At 42.3% G+C, this 20,838-nt stretch overlaps 1 protein-coding gene across 3 annotated transcripts in view; it reads left to right on the top strand.

The window, feature by feature from the left end:
- The window catches only part of LOC144684818 (synaptotagmin-7-like), a 703,889-nt gene that overhangs the window by 548,509 nt on the left and 134,542 nt on the right, over window positions 1–20,838 (top strand). The window contains exon 7 of one of the 3 annotated variants that reach the window (XM_078549088.1): window positions 7,201–7,323. The exons of the other annotated variants lie outside the window; for them this stretch is intronic. Coding sequence (XP_078405214.1) covers window positions 7,201–7,323 — 123 coding nt within the window. The remainder of the gene's footprint in view (window positions 1–7,200; window positions 7,324–20,838) is intronic. 3 annotated transcript variants of the gene reach the window in all.

The following is a 20,838-nucleotide window of genomic DNA, read 5'->3' as shown; positions in this document are numbered from 1 at the left end:
TCCCTCAGCAGCCTGGGATACAAATCATCCAGACCTGGAGATTTGTCCACTTTTAAGCCTGCCAACGCCTCCAATACCTTGTCACTACCTATATCAATTTGTTTAAGAACCTCGCAGTCTCTCTCCCCGAGTTTGATACCTTCATCCTCATTCTCTCGGGTGAAGATGGACGTGAAGTATTCATTCAACACTCTAGCGATGTCCTCTGGCTCCACCCATAGATTGCCCCCTTGGTCCCTAATGGGCCCTACTCTTTCCCTGGTTATCCTCTTCCCATTGATATACTTATAGAATATGTTGGGATTTTCCCTACTTTTACCAGCCAGAGCTTTCTCATATCCCCTCTTTCCTCTCCCAATTGCTTTCTTAAGCTCCACCCTGCACTTTCTGTACTCCACTAATGCCTCTGCTGATTTGCTTCCCTTGTACCTGCTAAAAGCCTCTCTTTTCCTTCTCATCGTAACCTGGATATCTCTGGTCATCCATGGTTCTCTGGTCTTGTTACTCCTTCCTATCACCCTAGAGGGAATATGTTGAGCCTGTACCGTCCCCATTTCCTTTTTGAACACCCCCCACTGTTCCTCTGTAGATTTCCCCACAAGTAACTGTTCCCAGTCTACCTTGGCCAGATCCTGCCTTATTTTACTAAAATCCACTCTCCCCAAATCCAAAACATTTTTTTTCAACTTGTCGATTTCTTTGTCCATAACAAACTTAAACTTTACCATGTTGTGGTTGCTATCGCTAAAATGCTCGCTCACCACCACCTCAGCCACCTGTCCAGCTTCATTCCCCAGAATTAGGTCCAGCAACACACCGTCCCTTGTTGGACCCTCTACATATTGACCTAAAAAGTTCTCCTGTACACATTTCAAGAAATCCACTCCATCCAAGCCCTTAACACTATGTCTATCCCAATTAATGTTGGGAAAGTTGAAATCACCTAATATAATTACCCTATTGTTATTGTTTTTACACACCTCCACAAATTGTGCACATATTTGCTCCTCAATTTCTCGCTGACTATCTGGGGGTCTATAATAAACACCTAATAATGTGGTTGCCCCTTTTTTATTCCTAAGCTCTACCCACAAAGCTTCATTCGATGCCCCCTCCAAGATATCATCTCTCCTTACTGCCTTAACTAATAATGCAATGCCTCCTCCTCTTTTACCCCCTCCCCGTCTCGCCTGAAGATTCTATATCCCGGAATGTTGAGCTGCCAATCCTGCCCTTCCCTCAACCATGTCTCAGTGATGGCTGCTATATCACAATTCCACATGTCAATCCTCACCCTTAACTCATCTGTTTTACCTGTAATACTCCTGGCATTAAAGTAGAGGCCATCCAGCTTTGCCTTACTCCCTTGAAGCTTATTGCAGCTGTACTCCCTCTGACTTGATTGTTTTACTGTATTATGATGTGTCTCAATTCTGCTAACATGCTGTGTCCCCTCCCCCTGCCGAATTAGTTTAATTAGTTCACAACCATGGAGTCCATGTGCCCTTCTTCCCTCACATTTCTGGGCCACGGAAGACTTTGCCACATTTTCATTGCTTCCTTCCTCCTCTGCAATTCTGCTGTAATCATTTGCACCTCCTCAAGACTCATCTTTTGTTTCTATACTTGTCCCATTTGCCTTGCACCATCATTATTTTATCATTTAATGATTCCTACCCTTCACCCTATTACAGATCACAGCATTTTTTTCTTTTCCTGCCCCTTTCTCTCCTGACTCTACAACTGCTTTAAGGCTGTTAAGCTCTTAACATCTTTTATGAAAGGTCAGTGACCTGAAATGTTAACTCTGTTTCTCTCTGTACAGATGCTGCTGTGTCTGCTGAGTGTGTTCAGCATTTTCTGTTCTTATTTATTATTGTGAATATCTATTTCTGTTCTGACATATTATTTGCCTCTAGCCCTATCCCTCTCTCTCTGCTACTAAAATTAATCCTGTCTTTGTCATTTCCAGGAACAACTTCTTCAATTCCTTCAAGCCAGCCTCCTGAAATCTATCAAACAGAAATTAAATCTTATGTAGAACTGCAAAGTTCATATTGTAGCTCACCCTAAGTCCTGACGGCTGCTCACCTATTCCTCAATTGTTGCTGTCAATTGTTGACAAATTCATTGAGGGGCAGAAGTGAGACCCCAGTTAATGCCCACTATCTACAAGCCATTAAACACATTTATTATACCATTAACAGTTGTTTGTAAATTTATCTACTTCTTTCCACATTATTGAACCCTCTCAAAACTAACTATCATACACCTTTCCTAGCTGCCTTCCATTTACTGCTTAGTGCCCAATCCACTTGTTTTGTGAATTTCCTAGGAACATTTCACTACATTAGATACTATGTAGTGCAAGCTATTGTATCCTTCTGAATTTTATTCAGCATTTTAGCTGATTTTAGCTGGTGTTCTTGGTGAAGTAGGTCTAGTTCTTATCTGTTTGTGGGAAAAAAACAGTAAAAACTGGGAAATAAGAGTATTGGTCTGAACTGGTGTTCCACTTTAAGGTATACAAGTTCAGTGCCCTTATTTCCTCACTTCTCCTGTTTTTTTCCCTTCTCTAATCCGGCGTTCTAAATAGCAGAACATTCATACCTAACTTCCAAATCTCTCCCTTCATGCCCATTTCTGTTAATCCTTGCTAAATATAATTACTTGTTTTTTCACTTTGAGTCTGTAACAGCTGCTTACAGTACCAGGCTGTGCTATAGCTTTTTAATTCCCTCTGCTTTACAGCTATTAGTATAATGGCATATGCATATTGTAGCTTCTTCAACTTATAGCTTGGAATACACATTGAAGAGGTCGAGAGAAGGGGTGCATCCTTGTTGGGTATTGTCACGTTACACTGTTTATTATAGAGAATCTTGAAGTGTTGCGTTACATTTGTGAAATTGCAACTGTTGGTTTCCATTGCTGAAATGCTATGAAGCAGAAGTTTGATGCATCAAGGAGACGCTATGTTTTCTCTAAGCCCAGCCCTGGGTTAAAGACAGTCAGTCCAAAAGTCAAAGTTCACACTGGAAATTTCTTTCTCTACCTAACATGTGATTCCATTTCTGATGACTTCAAGCAGCACCTCGCTGTGTTTGGAATGATGGAGTCTCTGACGATTTGAACTCTTGAAATATTAAGCATTGTCTGACTGAACCAGAAGGTCACAGGTTTGATCTTCCTGAGTTAGTTGATCTTGGCTGGGGTAGCAGCAGGAGTTGTACAACTGACCTCATTACTTCTGGAATAGACAGGTGAAAATTTGGAAAGTGCACATGTATAAGACATTGATGAAGGATAGGATCAAACTCCTTTGCACAGTCAAGTACTGGTATTCACTGTCTGGGCTTAGTGCTTGAATGAACTACTTGAGGACTGGTCATATGTCAGCCAGAGTTAGTAGCTTCTGGGGAGGGAGCAATTTTTTTACGTTATTAAAAAGTCCATTGGGGTGAAATTTCCTGTAAGGTTTTCGCAATACCCACCATAACTTCAGTAGATGGGCCATGGAAAACCCAGAAAAATTGCCTGAGCAATGTTTAATCACCTGTTAACATAGTTTGAGCCCAACTTGCTCAAATCTTGGACTGTGTTCCCCTAACTACCTTTTTAGCCTTAGACAGAACAAGGAAGTTTGAGAGAGAGGAGAAAATATCTTTATAGAATGCAATCACCCAATAAAAAAACAATCTTAAGTGATGTTAAGAAAAATCTGTAGGTTACTCTTTCCAGAAAAAACAATAAAACTTGGGAAATGACTGGTACTGGTCTGAACTGGTACTGATCAGGAATTCACCAAGGCTTCTTAGACAGCACCTTCCAAACCCACAACCACTACCATCTAGAAGGACAAGGGCAGCAGATAGATGAGAACACCACCACCTGGAAGTTCCCCTCCAAGTCACTCACCACCCTGACTTGGTAATATATAGCTATTCCTTCACTGCCCCTGGGTCAAAATCCTGGAACTCCCTTCCCAAAGCACTGTGGGTGTACCTAAACCACAGGGACTGCGGCGGTTCAAGAAGGCAGCTCATCACCGTCTTCTCAACTAGGGATTGGCAATAAATGCTGGCCCAGCTAACGAGGCCCACATCCCTTGAATGAATTATAAAAAACTGATTTGCATAACTTAAAATGGAACTCCAGTTTGGACCAGTACCAGTCATTTCCAAGTTCTACTGAATGTTTCTTCTGGATGTTAACAGCTAGATTTGATTTTAAGTGCTATTCAGTACAGTATTTCCACTGGCACAAGTAGAAGTGGAAAATTTATGTGCAGGGCAAAATTGGGCTCCTGATAAAAGAAAAGAACAAATGAGGCAGAGACTGAGAATATTGAAGTTATCCATTGTTCTGCTGCAATTTGTGTCACACGAGACAGATCAGTTACTGGTAGCATCCCAGTAGCCTGCTGGTTAAAGAATAAGCTCTGAGCTTAATATTTTCATATAGATGCCATTAATCTACAAGCTAGGGGAAACAATTTAGATTCTCAGTTGGAGTAAATGTTCCACCATGGAACAAGGAAATGACAAAGAATTACAACATGCTTATCTAATTAATTAAGAACAACTCCTTTCGGCCACCAATGAGACAATGTCAATACAGGGTTCAAAATAATTTTCTCCTCTTCCTTCCAACTCCTGAATGTAAATATAATGCCTTGCAGGAGAAAAGGAATAAATTGTCAATAAGAACTCTACCTGTCAATCAAGTCAAGGTTCCTCTTTGTTCATGGTTTCTGAATACACTACTCAGCTTTATTCAAGCTATTTGAGATTGAACTGTTTGTAAATGGCTGATGTTCTATGATATGTTTGGGAAATCAATCTTTGTAACAAATTCTCCTTTGCAGGGCAATTACTCCGTTGTTATTTAATAGAACTGAAATATCCAGTCCATTTATGTCCAGTCAGCCTAGCTCCGTCCGTTCTTCAGATAAGATGTTAAACTGAGGCTCCATCTGCCCCTTCATGTGGGCATAAAAGTTTCCATGGCATTATGGTGAAGGAGAGCAGGGGAATTATCCCCGGTGTACTGGCCAATATTTATCTCTCAAACAACATCACAAAAACAGATGATCTGGTCATTTTCACATTGCTGTTTGTGGGTGCTCGCCATGCACAAATTGGCTGCCACATTTCCTACATTGCAACAGTGACTACACTTCAAAAGTACGTGATTGGCTATAAAGTGCTTTGAGAGATCTGATGGTTATGAAAGATGCTATATAATGCATTTTTAAAAATTATACCAACCCTTTTCCTTTACCAGTGTGGGATTTTTTTTTCACATTAACACCCATTGTGTTACTGGTAATCTTAGAAGACACTATATTGACAACTCTACAGTTAAAGGTTAAGCAACCTGCTACCTCCAATGCTTGAGATCTTGCAGTTCCAGATTGTAAAGTAGAATTTCTTCAATGAGAGGAGTGCAAAAACATCAGAGAATTAAGTAGTCATTGAAGGCACAGAGTTAGATGCCACTGATGCTTTGTCCTGTTGAGTCGATAATGCCCAACACTGGAAGTGTCCATTGTGATCCTGATCTAACTGAGTCGTAATATTTAACAAATATTCTTCATTTCCTGTTTACAACCAATTTTTCATGACAAAATCCCAGATTTGAAATTTGTTCCTAATCACTTTAACTCGTTTTCATTTGAAAATTGACAGAATTGCTGACCCATATAACCTTTCCAAAATATATGTGTTTCTCAGAGTTTTGTAAGATTTAGTTCTGTGTCTCTTTCAGCTGCACCTGGAGATGGTCTGGTGTGATCTGTAACATTTCTCTCCTGTCTTCTCAAGTGCACTAGTAAATCTATCTAACCAGTGAACAAGGTGAACTGTGAATGAGTGTGCAAAACATTTGTTAAACCTTTTGTAACATTACATTTGGGTCCCTAATTTTTCAGTAATAATCATTACATGCTTTCTACCTGGGCCTGTTTTTTTTTAAACTATAACTCCCAGAAAGTTCATAATGAATTAATTGAAAATGGGCTCCCCTGATGTCTCAGTTATAAGGGACACAGCAAAGTGAGGAACTGAGTCATACACACCAGGAAGGTCCCACATTCAACCCCATGGCTGATCTCAGCGATTGATCTCCAATTTGCCTCAGCATCCTTAGGCTACAAGAGGAAATATCATCTCTGGTTCACGTTTATGAACTCTACCAGGCTGGAATGTGTGTATGCAGGGACAGGATCAGACTTAACTGTGGTGCATCCCACACCCTCAGCATTTGCCATCTCGGATCACATGTAACTTATAGCTTCTTGGATGAGATGGGTGGCAAGTACCTGTGGGACTGTTGTACAGTCAGCACCTTCAGGGAAGAAAAGATAAACTTGAAAGGGGTTAAAATCTGAAACTGAAGTATGCTACTTAATGCATATGCTATATCTTATGCATCCAAATGACTTTTAAGCAGAGGTCGAAGAACAAGATTTGTGAGAGCTGGAATTCAATGACAGTTTTATTCTATACCTATTCTGTTCATTCCAAATGTTTTATGCATTGTCCTTTATTTTTAGATAAGACCTGTCTCTAACATGCAATTTATTTCTTTGCAACTTAAACAAACAAGATATTTGACACAGACTATTCAACTGCGCGGAGCATCACAGCTGAGCCCAGTCCTGTCCTCGCCTGATATTGACCCATTCATACTTTCCAGCAGGAGTAGTTGGATAACATTCAGAAGCGGGAACCCTCCTTAGCTCAAGGTACTGAGGCTTATTGTAGTGTCCTTACCACCATCCCAGCTGAGACCAGAATATTTTTGTTTAGAATTTGAAAGATTTTTCATTTGCAATCTCATGCAGGTTTTCAAATCAAATCCATTTGAAATAATAATGAATCAGATTTAAATCAAGTGCTAATTTTGTTTGTCACTTCATGTGTCTGAAATTGCACAATTATGATCATTAATGTTCCTTTTCCACTGGACCTAAAATGAGCTTGTTCTTTCAACTTACACCTTCCATGGCATGCACACTTACCTGCAAATTTTTCTCCCTGTATTTTTCATCTACATTACAACCTTAATTCCAAACTAGTCCCATTTGGTGCAGTTGAGTCCAGACCAGAGTTTTACCTCTACCTGTTGCATATTGGAATCTTTCTCTCTTACCTATCTCTCTCTCCCTGCCCTGTTCCTCTGAATGGGTTTCTTCAGTGAAGGCCGGATGGTGGTCCTTTCCCTGGTTATGGGTTTGACAGAACAAGATGACTTTGCAAATATTCCTGATCTACAGACCAGCAACAGCCAACAAAACCAAGGCATGCAGTCAGACAAAAGGTATGAATCTGACAAAAAGAACAGAAAACTGATCGCACAATGTGTATTAGGAGGAGATGATGAACCACAGGAAACAAGAGCAAGATTTTTAGGAAAGATAAATTGTGAGCGTGAGACAAAGCTTTGTGTGTAAGCAGTCTATATATATTGTGTTAGTATCTTGAGTATGTGGAACCAGTTCTGTGCGTGTGCATTTTGTGAAATGAGCCACTCTGATGCATTTTTCAATGAGAAGAAAATGATATACAAAGTCAGTAGCGTTATTTCTGCATATTGTTATATCAAACTTAAAGTGCTATTAGTTGGAATTGCAGAAGTTTTGAAGAGGAAGATAACACCATGATGGAATTTTAAATTAAGCTTTGAAAAACCCTCAAAAATGGTAATATGTCAGGATCTTTAAAGAGACAAGCTGTCAAAGTTCCTATGTTGTTAGTAAACTTGTATACTTAAAATCCCTTTAACCATATCTGTGAGGTGCAAAATTTACATGCATTGAATGTCACAGAAGCTGACTGGAGTTTTTTTTTTACTTTCTATTAAAGAATGTTTGTTAATTCCTGATATTTTTATTTTTCCCCGGGTTTTCTTCCATTGATCCCATGTCTCTCCCTTACTTAAAGCTAGCAGAATCCCTACTGATTCTTGTCATTACTCCCTCCTTCTACTAATACCTGTCCCATCTCTACTTCCTCACCTTGTCTCAACGATTCTCAGTATCTCCCCTTTCCCCTATTTAATATTTACAGCCACCCCCTTCCCTTCCCATCACTGACTCTTGGTTTAGTTAATCTCACAGATTGAATTTTTGGTATCTTCTCCCTCATTGACTCACAACATTTCTTTATTCTGTCCCATAACATCAGTATGAATCCAGTTTCCTAGTACTACTGAGCTCATTAGCTCCTCTCAGTCAGCACCCAATGATAAGGGCGGTATCTCCACGTATTAATCCAACATTCTCACATTTCCAGCTTTAACAACTTCTCAGCCAACGCCCCATAATGACAGTTTTCTTATGCTAGACTTAGTAACTGCTCAGTTAGTTCCCTCTGAAATAAAATTAATCATAGAATGATGTTACTTGTTTTTAAACTGATGCCAGCAGTGACTTTTGCTCTTCAAATTTAATCAGGAAATGTATATATTCCCTTTTTTATTTGACTAACCGGCTGTGATGAGCTGCTAACCCGTCCTAAGGTATTGGTTTTTGGTTTTCATGGAATAATGGACAGAATCTGATGATGAAAGCAGTAAATGTTGTTCATTGTGTCAGGGTCTGCATTATTCATTGTTCAATTTATGGTGACCATTTGTGTAAAAACTGTTTATAATTTCCGCTTGCGTAACACATTTTTCAGTTCATAGTTTCCATCTATGTAATACACTACAGTACCCACCTAGCTGAAGCATGTGATGTCTACCTGCACACTTTGGGCGTTGCTCGAGGTTTTGTGTGTCCCATGTGCTTGTGTGTATAAGAAGTGTCACCAACTGTATACAAGCTCAAAATCTGAGCTTGAGGAGCAACTGGCAACATTCCTTATCACATGGCGAAGGCTAAACTGCATCTACAATGCATGCTCCAGAAATGGTTAATTGCAGTCAGATTGAGTTAGTGGGAAAAAGAAGTGGATGACCATCCATTAGGCTCACAGGTGAAAAGAAGCAGGGATTGAGTCTCCAGAAAATGTTGAATTGATCACAGGTAAATACCAGTGACATTGCTAACTAATCCAAGGAGGGCAATTATGAGCAAAGCCACAGCACTGTGAAGTAAGTGCTGGCTTAAGAGGGAGAAGTGAAGTGCATAAAAGTATTAGTAATAGGGGATTCCTTTGTCAGGACGTTGCAAACAAGGGTTCTGAGTGGTGTGTTGCCTCCCAACTGCTAAGGTTAGGAATATAACTGAGTGAATGCAAAATAATTTGGAGCAGGAAGGGAAGACAACCAGAAGTCATGGTTCATATGGGAACTACTGAAATTGGGATGAATAGAATTCAGAACTTGTATAAATGGGGTCTTGTGAATTAGGAGATAGAATTACAGCAACTCATCAAGCATAATTATCCTGGGGATTATTCTTGGTGCCATGTGCTAGTCAGTATAGAAATAATAAGATAAGGGAGGTAAATGCATGACTAAGGGAGGTAAATGCATGACTGATGGGATTATGTTCAAGGAAGGGCCCAGAACTTTGGGACCAGGTACAGGACCAGAATGGCCTGGACGACATGGGCAGAGCAAACAATCTGATGGGGAATGATCTAAACAAATAGGATGGGGAGGTGAAACAAGAAGAGAAAAGCAAAAGGGGTATTGGATAAGAAAAGGGAAAAATAAATGGAAAAATAATGAGTGCTATAAATCAGAAAGAAGAGCAATTTAAGGGTACTATCCCCAAAGAATTTGGAGACAGGATTACTTATCATAGAAATTTACAGCACAGAAGGAGGCCATTCAGCCCATCATGTCTGTGCTGGTCAGGAAAGAACTATCTAGCCTAATCCAACTTTCCAACTCTTGGTCTGTAGGCTTGTAGTTTACAGAACTTCAGATGCACATCCAAGTATCTTTTAAATATAATGAGGGTTTCTGCCTCTCCCACCCGTTCAGGCACTGAGCTATAGACCCTGGATGAAACAATATCTGCAACTCCCCTCCGATCCTTGTACCAACTGCTTTAAATCTGTGCTCCTTGGTTACTGGCCTTGTTGCAGACAGGATTGAGAGAGAACTGAGCCCCAGTTTCCTTCCCTTACTATCTGTATTTTTAGAAAGGAAGGTGTGTGTGTTTCTCAACCCCTGAGTATGTGTGTGTGTGTTGTCATTTTTTGAATAATCAGCAGCAGCAAGCTTTCACGGGCTTAAATAAAGAGCATTATTTATCCTCTTTAACAGCATACACCCACATTGACCCTGAAAGTCTAATGCTCTATCAATCACTCATTGCGTGTGCATACACACACGCTTGAGAAAAATTATAGGTAAAGTGGATAGAGCACTTTTACAAGTTGTAAATGAAAGAATAGTTTATTGTTCATGCATTTGGTTCATTGTAGGAAAATGCAGTCTTTGTGGGCCTGTGGAAGAATGCATTTTCACTCCTGAAGGGTTAATCCAGGTAGATTCAAATAACTGGAGTCATAAGCCAGAGTTGCTGCAGGATTCCCTTGAAGAGGTAAACTATTTCTAGCAGATCTTAAAGTTAGTTACTTGAGGTTTTCTTACCAGGTGGTCAAGTTTCTGTGCAGGTGGGCTTGGAATAGGAACCAGGGTGGGAGGCTTTTTAAGATGTAACAGTCTTCGTGTTTAATAAGGTGTGGGTCTACTGCCTTTTTCTGCTACTGATGTCCTGTAGTTGCATTCTGTTTAGACTGACCAGTTTCTCTTTGGCTTTTGGGATAAAGGAATTTGTGATCTAAAGTCAGTTTTGGTCACATGATCAACTGCTATTGTCCACCCAGAGTGGTTTGGAGGTCTGAATCTGGGAGATTATGGCCATTCACACCTACTTGTGATTAACTGTTTTTGCAGTTCTATTTTGGTCAATATTGAGCTCGGAGACAGTCAGTTAGAAGCCTATAGGTTTTGAGTTTCAGGTAAACCACAAACAAACACTGGTGTAAATCCCACAGGTGGGTTTCATCTTGGTATGTCTATTCAAAGGGGAGGTCCCCATGGTATTCAATCAGGAACTTTCTAGAGACTTGAGCAGAAATTGCAAAAGTCACCTTACCATTGGTAGCCATCTTAGCCATCTGTTAATGTCCATATTTAAATAAAAGTCAGTTCCAGAAAATTATATACTGAATGCAGTTCATGGTTAAAGTTATGAATAGGACAGGCCTTCACAAGGCATGACAACCTCTTTGCAAGGGGAAATTGATTCTCCCCATCCATTCTATCTAGACCCCTCATAATTTTATATACCTCATTTAAGTTTCCCCTCCTCTGTTTCAAAGAAAACAATCCCAGCCTACCAAATCTTTCCTAAAAGCAAAAAATTCTCTACTCCTGGCAACATTGTTGTAAGTCTCTTCTGAACAGCCAGGAGTCATGGTTCATACAGGGACTATTGAATTGAAATGAATGGAATTCAGGACCTGTAGAAATGGAGCTTTAACAATTAGGAGGTAAATTTAAAAGCCATTCATCAAACATTATTATTATGGGATTAATCCCATTGCCATGTATTGGTAAATAACAAGACATGGGAGGTAAATTCATGACTGGAAAGATTATGTTTAGTAACCCTCTCTAGAGTGATCATGTATTTCCTGTAATGTGGTGATCAGAACTGTGTATGATACATCAGCTGTGCCTTAACTAGTATTTTATACAGTTTTAGCATTACCGCTCTGCTCTTATACTCTAAGCCTCAACTCAGAATGACAGATATCGCATATGCCTTTTGCATCTTACCTCCTTGTCCATCTGCCTTAGAGATTTGTTGGCATATATTCCAAGGGCCTTCAGTTCCTCTGCACTTCTCCGTATCCCGCCATTTATTATGTATTCCCTTGCCACTTGAATTCTATTTGCCACTTTTCTGCCCATCTGACCAGTCTGCTGATATCTTCCTGCACTTTATGCTTTTCTTCCTCACTGTCAACCACACTGCCAATTTTGTATTATCTGCAAACTTCTTAATCAATCCCCTACACTTATGTCTGCCATTGACATATACACAAAAATCAAGGACCTAGTATTGAGCCCTGCTGAACCCCACTGGAAACATCCTCCCACTCACAAAAATACTCGTCGACGATTACCATTTGTTTCCTGCAACTGACCCAATACTGGATCCAACTTGCCACTTTCTCTTGGATTCCATGGACTTTAACTTTTCTGAACAGTCTGCCATGTAGGGCCCTGTCAAATGTATTGCAAAAATCCATTTGGATGACATCAATGGACCTTCCTTGTTACCTCTTTAAAAATGAGGCGGGGATGATGATGAGCAAATTTCAGAAAGATAAATTTTGGCATAACATTAACATGAATTTTTTTTAAAAAGCTGATGTCTGGAAGAAAAACACAAATTGCTGAGCAAAAAAAATCACTACAATAAATTGATTACTTATTACTCATTTAAAAAAAATTAAGATGACCATTTGAGTGTGAAAGGGTGAGAGTGTGTGTCCAGCTCATTCCCAGTCTCCAGGTGCTTACTCACTCACCCTCACCCCGTGTGAGAATGCATGTTGGTGTGTGAGGATGAATGAGACCCTGAGGCTGGGAGTGAGCCAGACACACACTGTACCCTCTCTTTTACCACTCCTCTCTCTCTCACTCTCTCCCCTTCTCACTCTCTCTCACTCTCAGACACACATGCACTCAACCCTTCTCTCAGACACAAGCACTCACCCTCTCTCTCAGACACACAGATGCTCACCCCCCCTCTCTCCCTCTCAGACACACAGATGCTCACTCACTCTCTGACACACATGTGCTGACCCTCTTTCTCTCAGACACACGCACGCTCACCCTCTCTCTCTCAGGCACACACATGCTCACCCTCTCTCTCAGGCATACACACGCGCTGACCCTCTTTCTCTCTGACACATGCGTGCTCGCCCCCGTCTCTCAGGCACACACCCACTCACCCTCTCCCTTTCTCAGGCACACATGCGCTCACCCTCTCTTAGACACTCACCCTCCCACCCTCCCTAACCCTCCCCCCTCCGCCTCCCTCACCCACCCTCGCTCAGCCTCTCCCAACGAGCCACTTACCCTCACTTACTCACTCATCCACCCGCCAAATCGGCGATAGGGGTGGTGCAATGAGAGCAGAAGAGAGGCTTGGAGTGAGGTCTGAGGCCTGGTGGCACCCAAACATGGGTGCCTGCCAAGGGGACCACTGAGAGCTGGTTGAACGCAGGGAGGAACCGGGCCAAAGCACTGTAAGCTGAAGGGGAAAGCGTGATGAGCAGAGATGCCATGCATTCCAGAGTTGCCAGTGTTCGCTGTTCCTCCAATCACAGCCTGGTTCTCTTCCATGTTTGCTGCTGATAGGCTCACTATGGAACTTAGCAGCAAACATGGGAGAGAAACAGGCTGTGATTGGAGGAGCAGTACCCTGCAGAAATCTTCAAACTCTCTGACCCATCCTACCAGCATTTTCAACAAATAGATAAAAACAAAAAGCTAAAAGCTACTGCGGATGCTGGAAATCCAAAACAAAAACAGAATTACCTGGAAAAACTCAGCAGGTCTGGCAGCATCGGTGGAGAAGAAATCAGTTAACGTTTCGAGCCTTCACGGCCCTTCGGCAGAACTGAAGCATAGTTAGGAGAGAGGAGAAATATAAGCTGGTTTAAGGTGGGGGGGTGGGGGGAGAGAGAAGTTGAGGGTGTGGTGATTGTGGAGATAAGCAAGCAGTGATAGGAGCAGATAATCAAAAGATGTCAGACAAAAGGATCAAAGAGGTGTTGAAGGTGGTGATATTTGTCTAAGAAAAGTGCTAATTAAGAATGGAAGACAGGACACTCAAAGTACAGCTCTAGTGAGGGTGGGGTGGAAAGACTGACAAGGTTTTGGTTTTAGTTTTAGATTTATAAATAATGGAAATAGGTGGGGAAAGAAGAATCTATATAAATTATTGAAAAAAAAGGGGGAGGGGGGAGAAACGGGGTGGGGATGGGGGGAGGGGGAGTTTAAGATCTAAAGTTGTTGAATTCAATATTCAGCCCGGAAGGCTGTAAAGTGCCTAGTCGGAAGATGAGGTGCTGTTCCTCCAGTTTGCGTTGGGCTTCACTGGAACAATGCAGCAAGGCAAGGACAGACATGTGGGCAAGAGAACAGGGTGGAGTGTTAAAATGGCAAGCGACAGGGAGGTTTGGGTCTTTCTTGCGGACAGACCGCAGGTGTTCTGCAAAACGGTCGCCCAGTTTGCGTTTGGTCTCTCCAATGTAGAGGAGACCGCATTGGGAGCAACGAATGCAGTAGACTAAGTTAGGGGAAATGCAAGTGAAATGCTGCTTCACTTGAAAGGTGTGTTTGGGCCCTTGGACGGTGAGGAGAGAGGAAGTGAAGGGGCAGGTGTTGCATCTTCTGCGTGGGCATGGGGAGGTGCCATAGGTGGGGGTTGAGGAGTAGGGGGTGATGGAGGAGTGGACCAGGGTGTCCCGGAGGGAACGATCCCTATGGAATGCCATCAGTGGGGGTGAAGGGAAGATGTGTTTGGTGGTGGCATCATGCTGGAGTTGGCGGAAATGGCGGAGGATGATCCTTTGAATGCGGAGGCTGGTGGGGTGATAATTGAGGACAAGGGGGACCCTATCATGTTTCTGGGAAGGAGGAGAAGGTGTGAGGGAGGATGCGCGGGATATGGGCCGGACACGGTTGAGGGCCCTGTCAACGACCGTGGATGGAAAACCTCGGTTAAGGAAGGAGCAGGACATGTCAGAGGAGCTGTTTTTGAAGGTAGCATCATCAGAACAGATGCAACGGAGGCGAAGGAACTGAGAGAATGGGATGGAGTCTTTACAGGAAGCGGGGTGTGAGGAGCTGTAGTCGAGGTAGCTGTGGGAGTCGGTAGGCTTGTAATGGATATTGGTGGACAGTCTATCATCAGAAATTGAGACAGAGAGGTCAAGGAAGGGAAGAGAAGTGTCAGAGATGGACCATGTGAAAATGATGGAGGGGTGGAGATTGGAAGCAAAATTAATAAATTTTTCCAGGTCCCGACGAGAGCATGAAGCAGCACCGAAGTAATCATCGATGTACCGGAGAAAGAGTTGTGGGAGGGGGCCGGAGTAGGACTGGAACAAGGAATGTTCCACATACCCCATAAAGAGACAGGCATAGCTGGGGCCCATGCGGGTACCCATAGCCACACCTTTTATTTGGAGGAAGTGAGAGGAGTTAAAGGAGAAATTGTTCAGTGTGAGAACAAGTTCAGCCAGACGGAGGAGAGTAGTGGTGGATGGGGATTGTTCGGGCCTCTGTTCAAGGAAGAAGCTAAGGGCCCTCAGACCATTCTGGTGGGGGATGGAGGTGTAGAGGGATTGGACATCCATGGTGAAGAGGAAGCGGTTGGGGCCAGGGAACTGGAAATTGTTGATGTGACGTAAGGTGTCAGAGGAATCACAGTTGTAGGTGGGAAGGGACTGGACAAGGGGAGAGAGAAGCGAGTCAAGATAACGAGAAATGAGTTCAGTGGGGCAGGAACAGGCTGACACGATCGGTCTGCCAGGACAGTTCTGTTTGTGGATTTTGGGTAGGAGGTAGACGCGGGCCGTCCGAGGTTGGGCGACTATCAAGTTGGAAGCTGTGGGAGGAAGATCTCCAGAGGAGATGAGGTCAGTGACAGTCCTGGAAACAATGGCTTGATGTTCAGTGGTGGGGTCATGGTCCAGGGAGAGGTAGGAGGAAGTGTCTGCGAGTTGACGCTTAGCCTCCGCGAGGTAGAGGTCAATGCGCCAGACAACAACAGTACCACCCTTGTCAGCGGGTTTGATGACAATGTTGGGGTTGGACCTGAGAGAACGGAGTGCAGTGAGTTCAGAGAGAGACAGATTAGAATGGGTGAGAGGAGCAGAGAAATTGAGACGGCTAATGTCACGCCGACAGTTCTCAATGAAAAGATCAAGAGAAGGTAAGAATCCAGAGGGAGGGGTCCAAGTGGAGGGAGAATATTGGAGGTGGGTAAAAGGATCCGTTGAACGGGGAGAGGACTCCTGCCCAAAGAAGTGAGCACGGAGACGAATACGGCGGAAGAAGAGTTCAGCATCATGCCGAGCCCGAAATTCATTGAGATGAGGGCGTAAGGGTATGAAACTAAGTCATTTGCTGAGCACTGAACATTCAGCATCGGAGAGGGGAAGGTCAGGGGGTATAGTGAATACGCGGCTGGGGCTGGGATTGGAAGATGGGGTGGGGACGGAGGGACAAGCAGGGGTGGAGGGTCCCAGATGGGTGTTGGTGTCGATGAGTTGTTGGAGCTTGCGTTCCTTAGCACTTGAGAGAAAGAGAAAAAGTTTCTTGTTGAGGCGACGGATGAGGCGAAGAATAAAATGAAACTGGGGGCACGCGCAGCTTTGAAAAAGGGTGCGGCGGTGCTGCTGGAGGGAGAGGTCGAGTGTGTTCATATGGCGGCGCATGGCACTGAGTGTAGATCTCAGAATGCGACGGTAACAGCAGTCCAAGAAACGTTTTACGTCCCGGAGATACCTGTAATCCTGGGTGGGTTCGAAACAAAGCTGCGCGTGCCCCCAGTTTCATTTTATTCTTCGCCTCATCCGTCGCCTCATTTCACTCGCATTTCCCCTAACTTAGTCTACTGCATTCGTTGCTCCCAATGCGGTCTCCTCTACATTGGAGAGACCAAACGCAAACTGGGCGACCGTTTTGCAGAACACCTGCGGTCTGTCCGCAAGAAAGACCCAAACCTCCCTGTCGCTTGCCATTTTAACACTCCACCCTGTTCTCTTGCCCACATGTCTGTCCTTGCCTTGCTGCATTGTTCCAGTGAAGCCCAACGCAAACTGGAGGAACAGCACCTCATCTTCCGACTAGGCACTTTACAGCCTTCCGGGCTGAATATTGAATTCAACAACTTTAGATCTTAAACTCCCCCTCCCCCCATCCCCACCCCGTTTCTCCCCCCTCCCCTTTTTTTTCAATAATTTATATAAATTCTTCTTTCCCCACCTATTTCCATTATTTTTAAATCTAAAACCAAAACCTTGTCAGTCTTTCCACCCCACCCTCACTAGAGCTGTACTTTGAGTGTCCTGTCTTCCATTCTTAATTAGCACTTTTCTTAGACAAATATCACCACCTTCAACACCTCTTTGATCCTTTTGTCTGACATCTTTTGATTATCTGCTCCTATCACTGCTTGCTTATCTCCACAATCACCACACCCTCAACTTCTCTCTCCCCCCCCCCCCCCCCCCCCCACCTTAAACCAGCTTATATTTCTCCTCTCTCCTAACTATGCTTCAGTTCTGCCGAAGGGCCGTGAAGGCTCGAAACGTTAACTGATTTCTTCTCCACCGATGCTGCCAGACCTGCTGAGTTTTTCCAGGTAATTCTGTTTTTGTTTTCAACAAATACTCTGTGGACCACATGGAGGGACTTCACCCGCCACAATGCAGCCTGTGGGCCACAGGTTGGACAATCCTGGTCAACCGCTTTCTCTTCTTTTAAACAACCGTACAACTTTAGCAGTGCTCCAATCCTCCAGCACCATGCCTGGAGCATAGAGAGGATAGATGGCCAGAACCTATACTATTCCCTCCCTTGCTTCTCTTAACAGCCTGGGATATATTTCATCCAGACCTGGTGATTTATCTACTTCCAGGATGTTAAACACTTTAAAATTTCCTCTTCCAATATATTTATCCCATCCAATATTTCATATTTCCTCCTCCTTAACTAACTGCATAATTTCCCTCTTTTGTGAAGACAACACAAAGGGTGGAATTTTATGGCCCCATCGTGATGGGAGTGAAGCTGAAAAATGCAGTAAGCCATTCAAAAGTCTGTTGACTTCAGCAGGACTGGAAAATCCCGCCAGCGTCAGGGGCCATAAAATTCCGCCCAAAGTATTTACAAAGAAGCATGCCCACATCTTGCAGTTTCACCGACAGGTTACCATAGTGTATGTGTAAATGCACAGACCATCCAAAAACATTAATGAACATGGAGGGTATTGGTATATAGCATTTTAGCTTGGACAGGCCGAGGAACTTATTTTTCCTTCATTACATTCTCATGCAAGATGAAGAGGGAAAAATATGGGTGTTGATTGTCATAAAAGATTGTATCACAGTTCTAGAAACGCGGGGAGGAACTGGGCCAAAGCACTGTAAGCTGAAGGGGAAAGCGTCATGAGCAGAGGTGCCGCGCTTTCCAGAGTTGCCAGTGTTCGCTGTTCCTCCAATCACAGCCTGGTTCTCTTCCATGTTTGCTGCTGATAGGCTCACTATTGAACTTATCAGCAGCAAATATGGGAGAGAAACAGACTGTGATTGAAGGAGCCGGATGTTCTAACTGGTTGGATGGAAACAGAATCCGTATGGATAAAGCTGAACAATAAGAAGAGAAATAGTATAACTCTCAACCTCCAGTAGTTAGCACATCAAAGAGCAGAGATGAGATAGTCAGGGATAGCCAGTTCAGAGAGACATGCAAGACCAGGATGGCAATAATATTGTGCAATGTTAATTGTTCCAGGATAGGCTAGAATAAAGATAATGCATGTGATCAAAGTGGAATATGCATATAGAATGAATCCAGGACTACGTCCTAGATCGATATGATCAAGGCTATGGGCCAAGTGCTGGTAAATGGGATTAGGTAGGTAGGTCAGGTGTTTCTCACGTGTTGATGCAGACTCGATGGGCCGAAGGGCCTCTTCTGCACTGTGTGATTCTGTGATTTTAATGCAACAAGGAAGGAAACATTGTGTGAATCAGCTTTGTGAAATGAATGGGGAACAATAATTGATGTGGGGGCAAGGGAAGAATTCGAAATAGTGACCATAAAATAGTTAGGTTCAATATGAAAATAGAAAAGGCCAATTAAAAGTGAAGAATATAGGTTCTGGACTAGAAAAATATTAAGTTCAGTAAAAGAATTGAACAAACAGGATGAGATTAGCAATGTGGAACCTTTTAAACATTAGATGGATAAAGTACAAAATAGATATATTCCTGTATGGTGAAAATAATGCTAATCAAAGGAACTGAGTTCTGTGAATAAGTGAAGAGATTAAACTAAACAGAAACTTAGGTTAAACTAATGCAACTAATGCAATGTGAGCAATATGTAAAAAAAAGCATGAAAGCAATGGAAAGTGTGCTGCAGAAGTGAAAAGTGAAATTAAAAGTGCTGAAAGAGAAAATTAAAAATGAAATAAAAGTGTTGTGTTAAATATATAAGCTTAGAGTATAGTAGATCAAGGATGAGAGGCAGATAGTTCTACTGGAGGAAGATCTAGTAGAGATAGTAAGTATTTTACAAATGATAGTGAAAGAGACAGCATAGGCGTCCTAAAAGATTATGTGGAAACATTACTTGAGATTCTGCAGGACATAGTTCTGAAAAATTCACGCATCTCAGTTATAAATTACCTAACTCTGCATATACCATAGACTCTTGAAGGAAGTCACAAAGGAGATGGCAAAGACTTTGAGCAGATTGTTATTGGACTTTAGACTATTCAGTGTAACAAGTTTATTCAATTGTGGAGGGACATAAAAAATATACATATTCGTCTAACTCCATGATAGGCAAACTCTTAGAATCCCTAACTCAATATCAAATTATGAGCATTTACTGATGCATGGAGTAATCAAGAACATCCAGCGCACATATGTTAATGGCAAGTCATGTTTGATAATTAATTGTTTTCAAAGAAATGCTGTATAAATAATGAATACAATAGATGTATGTGAATTTTAAGAAAGCATTTGCAAGAGTGTCGCATGGAATACTAATGACCAAAGTTCAGGCATATGCTATATTAGAAATTAATTTGTCAGACAGAAAACAAAGTGTTAGGGCTAATGAGGACTGGATGGAATAGGGTTAGAAGTAGTGTTACTCAAAGGTCAGTGCAAGTCCACATGTGGTTTTAATAAGTAGAGCGTTTGTCATCAGCAAGCTAAACTCAAAACCTTCAGGACATGCATAGATAGAAAAATTGACAAATTGGTAGCAGATCCAATATAATGCAGAAAAATGTGGGTAATGCATTTTGGGAGGGAAAACAAGGGGGATATAAACACGATGAAAGATGCTGCAGGTTATAGAGAAACCGATTGAGGCATAATGGTGTAAATACATAAGTAATTGAACTACAAGTGCAAGTTCATAAAGCCATTAAAAAGCCAATACCATTTTATGTTTCATAGGGAAAGACACATGGTACAAAATCAAAAATTTGTAGTTTTTACATGATATTGGTTATCGAAAACAGACCCAGGTTTCCTTCCTGTTTAGTGACTGTTTTGTGGTGGATTCTGAGAAGATAATAGAAAGAACTAGCACTGATTCCCAGCACCCCCAAACCCCTTGACAATTTTTATTCACTGTCGATGTGAACAGCCTGCAGTTCCCTTTGGTTAGCTGTAAATAATCCACTAATGTCCAATGTTAAAATTTCCTCCTCTACCTCCTGTGGAAACTTGAAACAGGGATTGTTGGCTGTTAAATGGTTATTAGGTGGTCGTACTGTTAGATGCTTCAGGATAGTGTAAATAATCAACAGCTGCTAGGATGTTGGGTGAGCTTTTCTATCTGCAGTGTGCCAATAGCTTTAGCATTGCTGCTGATGCTGTGGATCTTTTTTTAGACGTTCAACCATAAAGCATTGGACGCAATGTCTTTCTCATTAATGGATTACCCTATACCACTCATGAAGATAAGAAAGTGAATTAAAAACAGAAGGGTAAGCAGGCAGCCCTACCTTAGCAGAACTTAATTAGTAGAGAAGATGCCAGAGCTTGTAGGGGAAACAACCACCCAGATAACATCTGTGCCAATGGTAAAAATCAGTCT

The sequence above is a fragment of the Cetorhinus maximus genome, chromosome 9, assembly GCF_964194155.1.
Source record: "Cetorhinus maximus chromosome 9, sCetMax3.hap1.1, whole genome shotgun sequence".
NCBI classification, from domain to species: Eukaryota; Metazoa; Chordata; class Chondrichthyes; order Lamniformes; family Cetorhinidae; genus Cetorhinus; species Cetorhinus maximus.
This window is presented reverse-complemented; position numbering and strand designations above follow the sequence as displayed.